Source organism: Procambarus clarkii, chromosome 24 (genome assembly GCF_040958095.1).
Source record: "Procambarus clarkii isolate CNS0578487 chromosome 24, FALCON_Pclarkii_2.0, whole genome shotgun sequence".
NCBI lineage: Eukaryota > Metazoa > Arthropoda > Malacostraca > Decapoda > Cambaridae > Procambarus > Procambarus clarkii.
The window spans coordinates 13,067,406-13,087,499 of record NC_091173.1 but is presented as its reverse complement, the minus strand read 5'-3'; the positions used below and the strand labels follow the sequence as shown (position 1 = coordinate 13,087,499).

Here is a 20,094-nt window from a genome sequence, read left to right as displayed (position 1 = left end):
ATTACGGCCTGGTCGTGTTTTGCTATCACAGCAGAATTTATAGTTACCTTAAAAATCGTTGTACTTTTAGTTTACATTACATTAGTACCTTTGCTATTTTGGCATTAAAGCATGTAACATATTTTTGGAACATATTTCACTTTGCATTTAGAGTCGGTTGTATAAACCGGTGCATGATGGACTGATGAGCAGGATCGTGATTGTTCTCCTAAAGAACTGTATCTCAGAACATATATTTACCTGGAGCCAAATTCTATTTTCTTTAACGCTAGCAGCCCAGTCAGAGGTTTAATCTGAATAATATATTGTTTATTGTCTAATAGGAGATAGAAGGGACGTGAACTTATCTATTTTAGATAGATAAGTTCACGTCATAAGTTCATAAGTTTAAGTGCTTAGAAGACTCTCCTTCATTTAGCTGATTTTTAACATTCTGTATCTCTCATTCCAGTAAGATTTTATTTTACAGATTAGAAACTATTCGCTACTATTTATTATATAAAGATATAATATTTAGTTTCTTTTTCGAAAGACTCACGTGTTTTTAACCCTTTATGATTTATTGTGACTTAAAAGTACACATTATCTACGAAAGCATAATAAAGCGTTTTGAGTGCTTCTGAACTGACACAATTTAGTGATCCGGACAAAATATAGTGATCCTAAGTATTTGTGTTTTACAGTGCCACAAGATGACAGGAGCTCCTTAAACCAGAATGAAGCCGCGAGGAAGTTTCCTAACTTGCTGGTTGGATAAGATGCAGCAGACTATATTTTATATATTATATTTTGCGACAAATAGGTAATGTTCATTGTGATTTCTTTTAACCCCTTTGTTAAAGAGGTTAAAACCTTAATGATGTAAAAAAAATTGTAAACTCTTCCTTATGATGTACAAACATCATAAGATGTGGTTATAAAATCGATATTGCCCGTGAAACTGAGTGGTTAATTCAGTTTACACACCAGTCCTTAAACATAGATTGACCCAAATACATTACATGTTTATTAATGGTAAGCACGATAATTTGTTACCAGGAAGTATTAAAGGTGAAAAACGAAATAAAAAAAAGACAACCTAAACCTTGCAGTTCACTTTTTAATTATACTATAAATTAACTCCACTATCTAGTCACAGTCCACTTATTTCATAATCATTAATCTACACAAAAGCATTCTCACAACACGCAATCATCCGTTTAAATACAGGCTCGACACTCCTTCATTTATGCACTGATTAAAGTAAGTCAACGCTCAGGCAGGCAACACGAAATTCGCTTCACGACGGCTGTGACGAATTTTAAATCTTTACTGATCGGTCAACACAAAATATTTTCAAGCACCCTTATTTCTTCTACCGTGTATGAAGTTATGAGCACAAAACAGAAATGAAGCCGATAAAGCACCAGAGCCTTGAAATGTGGGTAATCATTCGTACAGCCGATACTAAAATGATAGTGCTAACAGTAACTATTTGGTCGAAAGTACCAACTTGTAGTGATAGACCACCAAAACGTTGACGTTTTGTATTATAAAATTTGCCCTAATGGGAACATTTTCTTTTAACCGTAACATAAATATATATAACCTAAGGTAACCTAACCTCTCTTAGCAACCCTAGATCTAATACACGCTAACCCCAGGCCCAAACCACTTGGACTGGATGGTAGAGCGACGATCTCGTTTCTTGCAGGTCGGCGTTCAATCCCCGACCGTCCACGTGGTTGGTCACAATCCTATCTTTCGTCCTATTCTAAATCCTTATCCTCGTATCACTTCCAAGTTCTAAATAGTCGTAATGGCTTGCTTTCTCTTGATAATTACCTTATACCACAAGGTAACTACACGCTATATTACGCCTAATACAGCACACACACATATATATATATATACATATACATATATATATATATATATATATATATATATATATATATATATATATATATGTCGTACCTAGTAGCCAGAACGCACTTCTCAGCCTACTATGCAAGGCCTGATTTGCCTAATAAGCCAAGTTTTTCTGAATTAATATATTTTCTCTAATGTTTTTCTTATGAAATGATAAAGCTACCCATTTCATTATGTATGAGGTCAATTTTTCTTATTGGAGTTAAAATTAACGTAGATATATGACCGAACCTAACCAACCCTACCTAACCTAACCTAACCTATCTTTATAGGTTAGGTTGGGTTAGGTAGCCGAAAAGGTTAGGTTAGGTTAGGTAGGTTAGGTAGTCGAAAAAACATTAATTCATGGAAACTTGGCTTATTAGGCAAATCGGGCCTTGCAAAGTAGGCTGAGAAGTGCGTTCTGGCTACTAGGTACGACATATACATATATATATATACATATATATATATATATATATATATATATATATATATATATATATATATATATATATATATATATATATATATATATATGCTATAATAGGCCTAGGAATGTTCAGAATTGATCTTTACTAATATTTTTTACTGGACTATAAAATTTTAAGTTCAAAAGTGAACTTCTTCGAGGTCCATCGCTAAATATCTCATCCTCCTGGTTAGGTAGTACTTATAGTAACGATGAGGACCATCGTACATATATTGACATAAAAGGTACTTAGAAAGTAAACAAATCAGTACTACTGAATTTGGACAAACGGGAAAAGTTTTTTATACTGATGTTGCAAAGACACCTTAACCTTACCTAACCTTTCTAGGTCAAATACACACTATTTGAGGCCTAATATAATACATGTATGTACTATAATACTGGGTTGCAATACCGGTACTTTCGACCAAATAGTTACTAAAAGTACTCTCGTTTCAGGAAAATAGTGTGTCATCCTTTTTAGACCTTCCTAGATCTTTGTTTATTCCCATATTTCTATGGAAATACCATCATTTTGCACCATGTTTTGGCATTACAAAAAAATTATATTGTTCTTCTCCACATACTAAAGTACTCACAATTTATCACCTGTGAACATGCTTTCTGATTTTGATTTTGAATGAATGATTTTGTTGATATCTAACTGAGGTTTTCTTTTACCAAGTACTTTGCATGGTGATTTTGGGATCGTTGCAAAGGATGACACGATGTGGTGTTGTGTTAAAAATTGTCTGATATGAGGACGAGAGTTAACGTCAATGCCTTGCATAACAGTACCTCTTTCTGTTTTCAGATTACATTTTGTACATGTTATTATAATGTTAGACTCTCTGCTTTAACGCTATTCATTTTACCCGATTTTATCGGCTATATCTTCGTGATTACATTTATCAAATGTTTCTGCATTTATATGTTTTTTAATTTCCTCAATGGCTGTCATAGTTACAGAGCAATTGTTAGAAAACTTCTTTTTGTTCCAAGGTCGAATTTGCCATGGTTGTATAACTCATTATTTTCCATAAAACTTTTAAAGGTGATTTTTTTTAACCCTTTGAAAGATTTTTGTGTACGATATCAGTGCGACCGGTCAATAAATTTGTTCTATTTTCAACCTCCTTTGTAACATGGAACTATGTCCATACGTTGTTTCAAGACCTTCAGTATCTCACCTGTTTCTTGACCCTCCTTCATGGTAGACTGAACACTCCTTTCCAGTGTTATTTATTATTTTTATATAATATGACTGAGTTCCAGGGGAATCAGTTGTCAAAGTTGAGTGCTTGGGCATATGGGCATTGTTTTTGGACAAAGTTTTGAGTTTAGTGTTAATGTCCGATATCATAAAGTGCGCAGAGATAATTAAACGAAACTGGATCCATAATATTTATGCTTATCTGACTACTAAGTGAACAAATCTTTAAGATTGATTATTTTATGACATTTACTTAGTATCCACTTGTCCCGCAACTTTTGTAAATTGTACATATTTAAACAAGTATCACATGAATTAAGTCTAATTAAGTATCACATGAATTTAGCCTAATTAAATCTATTTTTTAGTGTTATTAAACAACAGAGCTCTATAACCAGCTTAAACTTGAAATGTTTTTCCATCCTGCATTTTGAACTCGTATTAAGTTTGATAGAGTATAATATTATAAGGATTCTCGTCGATTAAGTAAATTTAAATTTACATACAATTGTAAATGAATACAATCCATACAATTACATAATACCCTAAGATGCTGCTGAATAATAATTCTTGCTCATAACAAAAAAATTAATAAAACACCCTTGCCATCAGACACACAATTTCAGTATAAAATTCTTAACTAAAATAAAAGAGTATGATAAAGAGAGGCAGGTGCTAGACCAGCACTCTTACTTCAATCGCGCACTAAAACAACCTGACAAATAACAACACGAGACACGCACGCAGGAGTGCGCGCACCTAGTGGACAAGATATAAGCCGTGATAAGCAACGCGGTGTTCTCCGAGAATTAGAAGGTGGTGAGGCCTGGAGAGAAATTATTGTGGAGATGAAAAGGGGGAGGAGCTGTCTTACTGTTCAAGTCGCAGTGGAATTTTGATATTATAATATATCAATCAACTGTATTCCAGAGCTACATTTCAGGCAAGCATAAACAGATATTTTAAACTGTAGGCTTTTTAGGTAAATTCTTACTTACAAACGAGTATATTTTCTGTATAAGTAAAAAAGTTCCATTACCCGTCCCTCCCCCCCTACCTCCTGCTCCACCTGTTCCGATCTTACCTCGCACCCCCCCCCCCCCTCCCCCTCCTTACCTTTTTCGCTACCTTATCCCCATCACACAGGATAGTTAGTCATACAGGGCCATGACATCGTATCAGCAAGGCGGACAGCCCGCCTGCTTTCATAACTCTCACTGTATTTTCCACTTCTAAACTTCCCTTCACCAATGTCTCTCCTTCCTCTTTACTCCCCAAAAATAAAGGCCATGTGAACAGTAGTCTGCACTGGCAAACTCTGGGTGCATTATAAGGATATCATCATGAACACAAGAGTGAAGGCAGCAATGATACTAAAAATGTCTCCATCTCGCAAGATGGTTAGTAAAAGATGAATATGTGATCAGCAGTCGGCACTGGCAAATTTTGGGTGCATTATGAGGATATCCTCAAAAACACTAAAGTTAATAAGGTGACTGCAAAGCACATGTGTATGTAATATTGACAATTGTGTAGCTAGCTTTAAAAGATTGTCACTCGCTTAGCTAAACGAACTATGGGGTTCGGTTCATGAACCGATTATGTGCCTCTGTAACCCTTTCCGCCACCGCCCTCGGGATGGGTCTGGAGTGCATAATAGAGAAATGAAATGAATGAATGCAAATCTCCAGGCACCTTATCCCGGCGGGTCTGAAAAGTTTAATAACTGGTCATTCAGTATGTAGTGTGTGAGATCATAACCCGGTTTTTGCTCACAGTTTGCACCTGGAATGCTCAGAGTTGGGAGATTCGTCACCTGTAGCCACCTGCCCACACTGTTCCTCTTTAGTCCACAGGTCCTCGTCCCACCTTGGACGAATTCTGACACAACAGATCACCAGCTACCAGCGGACTCCACACCACAAGTCATACCATGGCAGCCCAACACCGTTCGCCAGGCCACGTATCAGTATTTGTGGATGATGGCCACAGCAAAAAAATGTGAACTCATGGTTGTGGCCACACAACGCCTCAAATGCCTGGTAAGCATTTTCAGTCTCCTGATGGTTAACACCAGAGCACTGTTGAATCACACCTCCATTAGCCGGACTCTATCTACAACAGAATACACCTGTAACGTCAACGTGAACCGCAAGGTGCTTGAATATGCTTACCTGGCATTTTTGGCATTGTGTAATCATACAAAATTCACCTGTTTTTCGATATAGCCATCATCAGTAATGACTCTGGCCTGGTCGACGACCGGGCCGCGGGGACGCTAAGCCGTGGAAGCACCTCAAGGTAACCTCAAGGTAAGGTAACCGTCCAAAACAAATATTCAATTCAGACGAGCGTCCTATCACTGAAGCAAGCATGCCTTGTATGTTCTTTGATTCGTTTCACCAAGATAACTCTAAGGCAGCGAAAGAGGTCTTCCGGGGGGGTACCCTTGTGCCGGAAATTCGAGCAGTTGTAAATGCAAAGGCAGCTAAGAAAAAAGCCGCATGACGTCTTTAGATGTTTATAAATAAATGAACTCAGCCCCAATCACCATATGTTTGCATTCCGCTTGATTACACATCTCAGATACCAGACCATTAAACAGATATCACGGAAAAAATAATATGGAGTGTTTCTTACTGAACACAATGGGTCAGTTAGTTGATGAGCCCAACATATGGAAGGAAATATTACTGGACATAATAGGAAATTTCTAATGTAGCACATTGGGTCTCCAATTTGGGGAGAGAGTTGGAGACGGCGGAGATATTGGAAGAGAAAGAGAGGGATAAAGAAACAGAGATGAGAGATTGGGAGAAAAGGGAAGAGAAAGAGGAGAGAGAGGCAGGAAAGCAGAAAGACCCGGGCTCAACCGGATACTAGTAAACTATACAAATATGGATGTAGATGATACAATGATTTTGAAAAGAGCAACTCCACCCCCCACCCCACCCCCCCCACCCTAAAATCACATCTCTTCAGGGAAACGTAACATACTGAACAAGACTTTGCCAAATATTAGGATAGCTTTTAAGTATCATATGGAGACATGCTGAAACTGGTACTTACACACTTTTAGACCTCATTTCGAATAGGTAGTTATCTTATAGTTTGAGAGCTTAAATATAATTATTAAATAAAAAAAACTGGTCCTAGAATAGGGAAATAATAGCTATGAAGGCCCCTGAAAGCGACCACTCAATAGGCCATGAGAAAGAGGATGAAAGAAGATTATCGCGTGCTAGTCTATACAAGTATACAATAAAATAGACATGGAAGGCATCTTTAAATATCAACAGAGAGAAATAAAAAAAAAGCGGTGTGAAACTGGCAAGCACGTGTCCACAGTCGTAGGGTTAAGGAATGCGTCCAGCAGCAGGCAGTGTCAAACGCATAGGAAACATTTTTAATATTTATGAAACGTTATATAAAGAAGACGGGGCGCCACAAGCTTAGCTCTATATATGTATACTCGCATGTGTTTCAAGGCAAGACACGCACGCAAACGTAGGCGTTTTCTTTTATTTTCAGTCTCCACTGTGAGCATGCTTTTTTGTGCGCTGTTAGCCATCTTACTATCGAATAATCTTGTATTGTTTTCTGTTTGTATCATGTCTCCCTTCTATCTTGCAAGACAGTCAGCTGTAATGTTCTACCTCTACGCCCTTACTTCCTTAGAGTCAGCTGTAAGCTATGTTTACTGCTAACTCACTAACGTTTTGCTTTTTCTGCGTCATTGAGTATCCCTTTTCTCTACCTGTTGCTGCTGCTCCTCCTCCTCCTCCTCCTCTCTTCCTTACTTCCTCAATAACCTACCTCCATCCAATCCCAAGCCAACATATAGCATTTTAGCGTCGTAAATTTCAGCTGGAAGTCATTATTGACACGTAAAATTGTATCACCTGCGTGTCCTCCCCGCGCGGGTACCTTTGACTCTGGCCTCCGTCTCTCTAATACCCACTACCGTAATGTACACAAGTCCAACATCCCGCCAGGATCACCAGCATAATTACACATGTCCAATATACGCTCAGCCACGCCCACTTCCTCCAAGCCCGGTGGACTGTCCAACACCCTCCTCCTCCCCGACTCCTGCTACGGCTACACCTTCCCCTTTATTAATCCTTTTCTTTCTTAAAATTCTACAAATATTTTTTATTATAAATTGTCCTCATCCTGTTTCCCTTTGTTTCTCTTTCCGAACCCCCCTTACTCTTCCCCTCCCCCCACTCCCTTTTTCCCTTACTCCCTTTTCCTCTCCTTACATTCCTCTCCCAGCTTCACTCTTCTTTCCCACCTTCACTCTCCAGATCCCCCCCCTTTGGCTCTCATACCCCCCCTTCCCTCTATTCCCCCCTTCGCACTCCTATCCCTCTTCGCTTTCCTACCCTTCTTTGCTCTCCTAACCCTCCCTGCACTCTCCTATCCCCACTCGTTCTCCCCTTCACTCTCCCGTAACTCTTTACTCTACTATCTCCCTCTTCACTCTCTTATCTCCCTTCGCTCTCCTATCCCACATAGCTCCCCTATCCTCCTTCACTCTCCTATCATTCTTCACTCTCCTATCCCCCTATACTCTCCTATCCTCCTCCACTCTCCTCTTCCCCCTGTCCCCCTCCCATAATTCTTTCCAGTGAATTTTCCCTCTTTCTTTTCGATTTTCTTATTTTTACCGTGTATTTTTCCCCGTATTTACTTTCTCCATATCTACCCCATGTCCACTTTATGCTTTATATTTATGTTTAATTATATGGTATTGAATCATTACGCTGTGAAGAAATGAACAAATGAATGGAGTAAATAAAAGAATATATGAGTGAATTTTACAAATGTTGCTCAATCTAAGGAACTATCTGTTGGGAATCGACAAAGTTATAAATATTGATATGGCTGGTGAGACCCATATTAGATATATATGGCTAGGAAAAGGATCTCGGTATGCTCCTCAGACTCGAGGAGTCGAGGATATTGTTGACAACATAGACAGCATTATAGTTGGAAATGGGAACTGAGGCTTTTTCTCAGGCATTACTGGCCAAATTTAAGACATCAGATAAGCTAATTAGAATCAAAGGAGGGAGAGATCCTGATCATATGTGTAATTTTGCTCAGGATGAGATGGCATTGTGGCTGTCCAGGATAATTGCTATAAATTTAAAAGCATTAGAAATCTACTGCAATCTCTTTGACGACTAAGGAAACTATTCTGACAAATCAAGTTTATTCTAGGAATTGAACGTATTTACTCAAGACCAGTGGAGATATTAGCACGCTTAGTTAAAGGGAACAAAGTATGGAATATGTTACGATTTAAAATAAAGGAAGATAAGTGGTCTAGGAGTCTGTTGGGAAAAGGAACACGTTATGGGCCTCTTGGTCACATTTAGATCATGGTGAGATGTTTGGGTGGTAATTAGAAAGTTTAAAATACAGTGTAATACAGGAAATTGCATCAAAGCCCCCCCCCCCCAAATGACATTTAATTAATGTAATTAAAGCTTGATATGAGGAATACGAAAGCCATCAAACCTGGAAGAATGGAAGGGAGGCATATCTGGGCAAAAATACCTAGAATATTTTTGTGTAATAACGTTCACATTGTACGTGACAACTTTAGTAAAATAAACTGGATAAATAAAACAGGAAATGATAAGTGAAAAGTTTTTGTGGGTAGCTGAAGACTGCTTTCTCAAATAGCATTTTACAGAACCATCCACAGATAATATGTCTACTTTGTACTAGCCAAGGTGACAAATAAATAACATCGAAATAGTTAGTCTAAATTATCATAAAAATTTCAGATTCCACATAACATGGACAAATTGCGTAATACAAAAGAGCAAGGCTTCTAAATTTTAGAAGAGCTGATTATGTGGGATGAGCGTAGCTGATGCGAATAAACTGGATGGACGTTCTTGTGCGAGCAGTGGAGTTTTACACAGTAGATAAATGCTAAAACACCATTACTGATATTCTTCTTTAAGCTCAAGTTTTACACAGTAGATAAATGTTAAAACACCATTAATGATATTCTTCTTTAAGCTCAAGTTTTACACAGTAGATAAATGTTAAAACACCATTAATGATATTCTTCTTTAAGCTCAAGTTTTACACAGTAGATAAATGTTAAAATACCATTACTGATATTCTTCTTTAAGCTCAAGTTATATTCCTTAGAAATCACTTTATCGATAATGATCTTAAATCAATGAACATGAAATTAATAACTTAAAATGGAGAAAAGAATGTATAAATGAGTAAAGAATGCACATGATAACCTAAGAAATCGATTTATAAAGTTAGCAAAAAATTGAGAGATGAAAAGCGATAAAAATTATTATGGAAGGTGCGAGGGAAGCAGATTGGTTAAGTCCCTGAGGGACTTAAGTCAGATGCATCATAATAGGTTCGGAAGAGAACTGGGGACCTTAACCATCTAACTATCAGCATCAACGTTTACCAAAGGCTCTTCACATTTTCGGATTTGATTACTATTACCCAATAATTCCACACAATTGCTTTAACTTTGCCATGTATATCTGGTAATTCTTCAGAGAGGCTCTGTGGCCTGCAATGTTTACCTTCTTGACAAACTTTTAAAAATTCCATATCATTCCGACTGAATAGTCTAATTAGACTACTCCTAACTCCTTTCTTCTTTTATCCATTAATCAGTTTGTTATTTGTATATTTTTATAAACTGTTGAATTAAGATAAGAGAGCCATGCAGTCATTACATTGACAATAACGAAGATACCCTCATCTGTTATTTTCCCAAGGGATTCTCTAGCATCTAATAGCTTCGACATTTTTGCCACGGATAATCTTTACTTTAACCTATTGCGGTCATTCCAAACGCCACCTAAGTCATTTTAAACGCTCTTTTAATTTTTTTCCATGGGAACTTTCAACCGCCAATAAACCTCCTATATTTTTTCGCGTGGGTTAAAATAAAGCCAATACCATCAGACCATCTCTCTCTATCTCTATCTCTGTCGCAAAAAACAGAGGCTCAATAAACTTCCAGCGTGAGCAAACTTTCTATCCTCATCACTACCAATCACTCGGCATCATCCGCTAAAAATGTTTCGTTGTCTATTTTTCTAATGCGGAAGCCCGAAGCTCGGGGACCCTTTCGATAATTATTTTCACTCCCACCAATACTGGAGACAATAACCTCCTCCTACTCCTCCTGAAGTAGATACCTCCTCCAGATGAGCAAACACCTTCTGCAGATGAGCAGACATCTCCTGCAGATCACGAGGCACCTCCTTCAGATCAGCACACACACACACACCATGCAGGTGAGCAGGCGAGGGCCTCATTCATAACTATCAACCACAGCTATCGGCTTAAAAAAAAAAACTTGCTAATCCCGAGCACAACAACGTCTGGGCTACTGCTTTTTACACGCTTGTTTAAGGAACCAAATTCCTGCCCTCACTCAATTTCGACACTTTGGCGTGCAGGCATTAATGCACTCAATGCACCCAATATAAGAACTGCCTTTAGAAACTTGTGTAAGGAATCGTTCAGGACCCTGTATACCACTTATGTAAGACCAATCCTGGAGTATGCAGCTCCAGCCTGGAGTCCATACCTAGTTAAACACAAGACGAAGTTAGAGAAGATTCAGAGGTATGCCACCAGACTGGTCCCGGAACTGAGAGGAATGAGTTACGAGGAAAGGCTAAGGGAGCTGAACCTCACAACCCTGGAAAACAGAAGAGTAAGGGGAGACATGATAACCACCTACAAAATCCCATACACAGTTTCAAATGTAGATATGATAGAGCCCAATAGGCTCAGGAATCTGTACACCAGTTGATTGACAGTTGAGAGGCGGGACCAAAGAGCCACAGCTCAACCCCCGCAAACACAACTAGGTGAGTACTCAGCTGAATTTTGTTTTAAGTTTCTTCCCTTCCGAGACGGACAACCCGGCCGACACTCCCCAAGATGGACAACCCGGCCGACACTCCCCAAGATGGACAACCTGGCCGACACTCCCCAAGACGGACAACCCGGCCGACACTCCCCAAGATGGACAACCTGGCCGACACTCCCCAAGATGGACAACCTGGCCGACACTCCCCAAGATGGACAATCTGGCCGACACTCCCCAAGATGGACAACCTGGCCGACACTCCCCAAGATGGACAACCTGGCCGACACTCCCCAAGATGGACAACCCGGCCGACACTCCCCAAGATGGACAACCCGGCCGACACTCCCCAAGATGGACAACTTGGCCGACACTCCCCAAGATGAACAACCTGGCCGACACTCCCCAAGATGAACAACCTGGCCGACACTCCCCAAGATGAACAACCTGGCCGACACTCCCCGAGATGGACAACCCGGCCGACACTTCCCGAGATGGACAACCTGGCCGACACTCCCCAAGATGGACAACCTGGCCGACACTCCCCGAGATGGACAACCCGGCCGACACTCCCCGAGATGGACAACCCGGCCGACACTCCCCGAGATGGACAACCCGGCCGACACTTCCCGAGATGGACAACCTGGCCGACACTCCCCAAGATGGACAACCTGGCCGACACTCCCCGAGATGAACAACCTGGCCGACACTCCCCAAGATGGACAACCTGGCCGACACTCCCCAAGATGGACAACCTGGCCGACACTCCCCAAGATGGACAACCCGGCCGACACTCCCCAAGATGGACAACCCGGCCGACACTCCCCAAGATAGACAACCTGGCCGACACTCCCCAAGATGGACAACCCGGCCGACACTCCCCAAGATGGACAACCTGGCCGACACTTCCCGAGATGAACAACCCGGCCGACACTCCCCAAGATGGACAACCTGGCCGACACTTCCCGAGATGAACAACCCGGCCGACACTCCCCAAGATGGACAACCTGGCCGACACTTCCCGAGATGAACAACCCGGCCGACACTCCCCAAGGAGAGAAACCACAGAAAAGGGTATAGTGCTAGGTAATTAGGTGTATGATTACACTATTATGAAAATGTAGGGAACATAGCAAGCGTGATCAATATAGAGGTATTAGTGTTCATTATGTTGTGGGCAATGTGTAAAACAGAAAAGCGACCGAAAAGTGTATATATCATCTAAGAAATTGATGAACAAGATGGTGTGCGTAGTGGACGAGGATGTACGGGTCAGATATATACATTGAGACAACCAGTGAAGGAAGCGTGTAATAAGGACAACATTATATGGTAATTTAGGGAATTATTATCATGGATAAAACTTATAATAAAGTGAATATAGATTTCTTGAGAATAGTAAACATGTATGGAGATGTTGGAATTTGATTTAATGCTGTGAAAAACTTATAAAAAGTCGAGCATGTATGAGAGTTAGCAGTGTAAAGAGTGAAAGATCTGTCATTAATGTAGGAACATGTCAATGTATATATGGATGGAGTAATGAGGTAATACTATAAAAAAGAGTAGATGAAAAACGTCTTTCTGAAAGAGGTATTCATGTTCCCCCTATGCAAGGTCTAGTTGATCCAACCCATGGACAGTAAGCTGCATACTTTGGGCAGGTCGACATACTGCAGTATCGCAGCGAGATCTTTTCTAATATCCCAGTCAGATATATACTTGTGTCACACTGGAAAATTCTCGATCCAGCCTTGAGAATGCTCATTCGTGAACACACTAATCATTTACAAGCGCAATTGACCATCAAAGAGCTCCAATAATAGCTAGTTTGCCCAGTCGGTCGTTATCTTTAACTACCACCAGATGTCAGCACCAACATGTACACAGAGTATCGAGGCTCTATACATCTCACATTTCGCCTGGTTACAACCTCATAAAAGCACAGAAAATTGGGACAAAGGGAGAAGGAACAGCTGCAAATAACCTTGTGCACTGCTCAGGAAGGTGCTCTTCAACAACACTCAATGCATTTTTTCTGACCTATACCGCTCGGTTGTTCCGTAGGCGAGATTATTTCAGTAAGAACTCTATTACAAACAATGGGATGGTGCTTGTCCGTGCCGTAGAGTCGAACCAGTTAGACCTGTAGAAAGTGATCCGGCTTTTAGCAAAATTTAAAGATTCGAGCGGAGACTACACACAGGTGGCCCACCAACCAAAACAGGAGCCCAGAATGCTGAGCATGAAGTTCAACAACCCAATTACGGGACCACTTAAAACCAATCAATAGAGAAGAAATCCACCAACATTCGATCTCCTGCATGAGGCGGGCAGCAACAGCAATCATGGCTGAACCGCCCACATGGGAGCAAGTCAACTCATACAGTTCACAAAAAAACTTCAGCTTAAACCAGTCTTCATATCGAATAAATGAATAAATCGCTTCCTATTGTATCTAGGTGAGAAGAACAGCATCTAGTGCAAAAGCACCTCGATTATGGGATTAACTGACATAATACAGTAATGTTTGAATCCACGCAGATGAAAACGAACTCATTTGGGGCATCCCAAATGCTTCGTATATCCACAAAAACAAGGCCGCGTCCTCCTATCCTGTCCTAATTGGATGAAAAAGACATTAGCATATTCGAATATCATACTACTGTGATAATTAAACTCCGAGAAAAGCCACCCTGATTGCGGTCAATTCTCCTGACCTCATATGGGTTGAAATAACCAATAAAACCAATGTAACTTACCAGACTGCCAAGTCGTCAACATTTCAGTGAGTTCAAGTCTTATGAGCAATCAAGTGGAGACATTTAGGTGCATTACCTCAATCTGACTTCATTCCATATAGTTTGAACATCAAACTCCCAAGTTGACATTGAATTTTCTTTAGCCAGGTGAAAACTAGTCATTTATATAATATAAGGAGATAGCAGATTCCCTTTATATCCAACTGCATGACAAACAAGCTGAAGACAGTTTGTGCTATACGGCGGTATATCACAGAGGAACCGCATTGACGAATGTGGTTCCTCTGAGCAGCTGCCGTTAACTACCGCTCAATGTCTGCCAGATCTTCGGGTCATCCGCACCGAGGTTGACCTTCTTGAAGTCGACACATTAAATGTATAATGGCGGTACTATCGGGCTTTCTGTTACCAATCTTGTACTCTCCTCTCACTTAGGCTATACAAATACATTATACGCCATTTTGGAGATAATCCAACACCAGCCACTGCTGATGCCACTCATTTTCAGAGATTGGCCTTATACATATCAGTAATATATTTCTCCTTGTAACTTAATTCGCCATATGACTTCCTGGTAGTGGTCACTAGTTGAGTAACTGTCTTCATCACTACCAATTGCATGATAAAATGTCAAACTTGGATATGATTGGTAAAAAATTAAGAGTTCAAATTTATCAAAACCATGTTAACTTTTTTCAATATGGTTATTACCAAGAAATAAAAACAACACTTTAGAAAAGGATTATGACTTTCTCAATATTTAAATATATCTATTAAGTATATCTATTAAATATATCTATTAAAAATATCTATTTACCTGCCCGAAACGCTGCTCGTACTAGTGGCTTTACAAGATTGTAAATACTATGCTATGTATTCTCTCTAACCCAATGTACCTTCTTATATATAAATAATTAAATAAATAAATAAATAAATAAATAAATAAATAAATAAGTGCTTGAGGAAGGCCTGAATGACCGAACTAGGCCAAAAAGTAAAAAAAAAAAAAAAAAAAGGCTTCTTAGGTCTCGTAAAATTGTCACAAGCAAGTGAACGATCAAAAACGTAAGCTGTTTCAAAACGGGCACACATTGTCAAAAACGCGTACACAAGGTCAAAAACGCGTACACAAGGTCAAAAACGCGTACACAAGGTCAAAAACGCGTACACAAGGTCAAAAACGCGTACACAAGGTCAAAAACGCGTACACAAGGTCAAAAACGCGTACACAAGGTCAAAAACGCGTGCACACGGTCAAAAACGTGTGCACACGGTCAAAAAACGTGTGCACAAGGTCAAAAACGTGTGCACACGGTCAAAAAACGTGTGCACAAGGTCAAAAACGTGTGCACACGGTCAAAAAACGTGTGCACACGGTCAAAAAACGTGTGCACACGGTCAAAAAACGCGTGCACAAAAACGTGGGTAATCGTGACATGAGGTAATAGGCATAAGGAAAGGAAAGATGAGAGTAAGGTAGAATCCCAAAAGAAACCCCTGCCAGCCAGAAGGTTCGCGCCCAAGGAACCGACCATTAGTCTGGTCTTGCGTGTTAAGGAAGGGCCCCGCCTATGTCCATGGGCGTGTGGGTGTGAGCGTGCGGACACTGAGGGTGCCAGGGGCGCCGGTATCAGTGTGGCATCAGAGGCCCTGACCAGCTACCGGTTGCTGCCAATACCAACATTACTGGGCTACCGGAAAAACGCAATGGTTGCTCGGCCTCGGCGGCCTCAAGAGGCTATGATGTTGCGCCTCACCTTCCTGTTAGTGGTGGTGATTCGTCCGGCTGGTTGTGGTGGTGGTGCTGCTGCTGCGTCCAGCTGGTTGTGGTGGTGGTGCTGCTGCTGCGTCCGGCTGGTTGTGGTGGTGGTGCTGCTGCTGCGTCCGGCTGGTTGTGGTGGTGGTGCTGCTGCTGCGTCCGGCTGGTTGTGGTGGTGGTGCTGCTGCTGCGTCCGGCTGGTTGTGGTGGTGGTGCTGCTGCTGCGTCCGGCTGGTGGTGGTGGTGGTGCTGCTGCATCCGGCTGGTTGTGGTGGTGGTGCTGCTGCTGCGTCCGGCTGGTTGTGGTGGTGGTGGTGCTGCTGCGTCCGGCTGGTGGTGGTGGTGGTGCTGCTGCTGCGTCCGGCTGGTTGTGGTGGTGGTGCTGCTGCTGCGTCCGGCTGGTTGTGGTGGTGGTGCTGCTGCTGCGTCCGGCTGGTTGTGGTGGTGGTGCTGCTGCTGCGTCCGGCTGGTTGTGGTGGTGGTGCTGCTGCTGCGTCCGGCTGGTGGTGGTGGTGGTGCTGCTGCATCCGGCTGGTTGTGGTGGTGGTGCTGCTGCTGCGTCCGGCTGGTTGTGGTGGTGGTGGTGCTGCTGCGTCCGGCTGGTGGTGGTGGTGCTGCTGCTGCGTCCGGCTGGTTGTGGTGGTGGTGCTGCTGCTGCGTCCGGCTGGTTGTGGTGGTGGTGCTGCTGCTGCGTCCGGCTGGTTGTGGTGGTGGTGCTGCTGCTGCGTCCGGCTGGTGGTGGTGGTGCTGCGTCCGGCTGGTGCTGGTGGTGGTGGTGGTGGTGGTGGTGGTGGTGGTGGTGGTGGTGGTGGTGGTGCTGCTGCTGCGTTCACCACCACCACTACCAAGCACTCTCTTGGCAGTAGTGGTGAATATTGTCTGGCATAGCTGCGTCAGCCAGGCGGTGCTGAGTCGTCCTCTACCACCAAAAGTTCCCCCTACCTTGAGGAATCGCCTTCATTTCTCTCATTTTCCCAAGGTCATAAATCGAGGGTAGCAATATCTCTCATACAATTACAATTCTGCCAGTCTGAAACTGTTGGCGAGACGAGTTAATGATAGGTAATAGTGGGACTTTCAACCAATTTGGTCAAATACACCAGAAGATAAGCATACTAATGAGACCGAGATCGTGTAAAGCTCCGGGATTAAGGAATCGGTTCGTGTAAGGTGCGTGTGATTATGTGTGTGATGTACACGACTTGTATTGTTCTCATTATTTCCTTGTTATTTTGGATGCGTGAAGAAAGGGAAGACAATTGCTCTTGCACCACGTGAGGAAGTAGCTTCTTTGTTTACCTTACATATCAAGAAACAGCGTGTTGTCAGTATGTTTCAAAAAGTAGGTCCTGTCTTTGGACGATTATCTTAATATCTTACAATTCCTGACACTAATCTTTGAGACATGTGCTCTCAGGCAGCACGATTGGTAAAGATCTCTCACAAGACAACTATCTATTTACAAGACAATGAATTTTGTTAAAACATCTATTATCAAACCACTGAATTCATCATTATTAAGAATTTTTTTATTATATTTATCTCTTGTGGTCAAGTACATGACAAATGCCCCCCCCCCCACCCTGACTGATGATCACCACAAATGATTATATATACATTATTTATATAACCTACCAGGAAATATGGCAGTATTAAATATATATATATATATATATATATATATATATATATATATATATATATATATATATATATATATATATATATATATATATATATATATACCTCTGGCTGGAAGAAGGGGGACTCTTAGCCTCGGAGGAAACCACACATAACGCATTAGAGGCAATGTTTAGGTCCCCTCCAATACAGTTTCTGTGTGCTTTTCTCCTACCACCCGCTTAGTTTAGTATTTTTTGTGCTTTATTAGGTATTTAATGGTTACAAGATATACATTGGTTGATACAAAAAGCGTTTAAAGCATTAAACTAATAAAGCTTTATTAGTTTTCCCTGATATTAGCTCTACAGTTTTTACATGTGATGTCAAACCTTATTTTCTTATGAAACACTTTCCAACTCGTCCCTTTATCAATGTAATTTAACGTCCTTTCTTTTTAATTTAACTTAATTTAGAATGTTGTTTTCATTGGTAGGTTCGGTATAAGCCGTGTTAGGGAGTATAGTCTTTTAACATCGAGAAATACTGCCAATACAGTCCTATGATTTACGACAATATAGGCCTACCTCAAATTTTGATCAGATTTCGTGGCCTGTATATTATTTCGAAATTGTGTAGAAATTATTTGTGTAGAAATAATTGACGATAACAAATGGCTAGCATTTGTTATCGTCAATTATTTCTACACAAATAGTTTCAGTATGTCCCTCCATTTGTGTTCCCTTTTGCATTTAAGATTTTCATTCACATCAATGAAAAAAATAAAAATTAAATAATTTTGATGTTCAGCTAAAACGTCCCTTAATTTATCCACTATTTAGTGAATGGAACGATGACTACTGCTTCTGTACAAACAAGTACTCTAAAGTCATGCAACTTATGTATAACGGCTTTAAAAACACTTTGGTTTTTCCATATCAGTATCAATTGGCATTTTAATAGTGTTATTCCTTCTGCGCTATTACTCTTCCCTTTTCTTTTTTTTGTATTTCTCCCTTTACAGGCTCGCGCCCGAAACTCTATCGTCTAACACATTAAAATCCTACACACTGCCTACTCTACCAAGTTTTCCAAAACTTCCACGTCTTTCCTATGAATGAGCATCCAGCCATAGTATGCTTGCTAATAAGTATATTGTCGATGACGAATCATTGTAATATTTGTCAAGCTGGCAATTTTTACCAGTTGTCCTTTACATCCGCTCTTTCCCAACACCAAACCTTGACAAATTGATACACTTGATCGGATTTCCTCAATTCTTTCTAATTATATATAACGCTGCTTTAAACTTGCCTACCAACTCCACACTCCTACACCTGTTTACATAATAGGGTTTTCATCCCTTTTCCTGATTACATTATCCATCCTTCCCCTGTACAGGAAAACACCCTTATCCTATTTCTTCCATCCTTAGGGGCAAAAATACCATTTCATGAGAACTAAACTCTGCAGAATATTTTTTCAGGAATTAACTGTGACTGTAAATGAACGTTTGTGACTGTGATTGGATCTCGCCCAGTCTACTTTGTTCTCTGTCTCGAGCAGCAAGCAGTCTGCTGCAACCCTTCTCAAATTATGTAACTATCTCCTTTATCTTGTTTTCTTTCCCTCTGATCTATCACTAGAGACGTGAGGCCTCAGATTACGTAATAGCCATGACTCTGGTATAGACTCGAGGGTAAAACTGACTGTCTGTGGGTAAATATTAGCTCTGCCCAAATGTATAAATATTAGCTTCCCAAATGAATAAATATTACCTGCCTAAATGTATAAATATTAGTTGCCTAAATGTATAAATATTAGCTGCCCAAATGTATAAATATTAGCTTCCCAAATGAATAAATATTAGCTGCCTAAATGAATAAATATTAGCTGCCTAAATGTATAAATATTAGCTGCCTAAATGTAAATTATTAATATACATAAATATTATGCATATTAATAAATATTCACTATGTATAAATACTCAAACTAAGACAAATAGAATACCGGGCAACCTAAAAAAGAGTAATTAGTAAGACATCCAGTCTTATTTATCAGTTCTATACCCTTGTCAGGACAATTAATTAGGTTATGCAGTTCAGTTTTGGTCAGAGGGCGGAGGGTGGCTGAGTGAACAGCGCTCTAGGCTCGTGGACCTAGGGACCGGGGTTCGATCCCCCGGCACCGCCGGAAAAACAAATGGGGAGAGTTTTTTACCCTGATGCCCCTGTTACCTAGCAGTAAATAGGTACCTGGGAGTTAGACAACTGCTACGGGCTGCTTCCTGGGGTGTGTAACAAAAAGGAGGCCTGGTCGAGGACCGGGCCGCGGGGACGCTAAGCCCCGAAATCATCTCAAGATAACCTTACAACAAAGCGAAAATAAATTCACTTAATCGTTTAAGATTTAGGTAAATAATTTGTTTCTATCTAATCGCTAATAAGGTCACTAATCTTTTCTATTCTCTATATATCAAAGGTTCTTCTTCAC

The 20,094-nt window shown here is 40.7% G+C and overlaps 1 protein-coding gene across 1 annotated transcript; it reads left to right on the top strand.

The window, feature by feature from the left end:
- Nucleotides 1-11,870: 11,870 nt before the first annotated feature.
- On the top strand, nucleotides 11,871-12,434 carry LOC123752112 (integumentary mucin A.1-like). Its single transcript, XM_045734177.1, has one exon. The coding sequence runs from the start codon at nucleotides 11,871-11,873 to the stop codon at nucleotides 12,432-12,434; it is 564 nt and encodes a 187-aa protein (XP_045590133.1).
- Nucleotides 12,435-20,094: the final 7,660 nt, after the last annotated feature.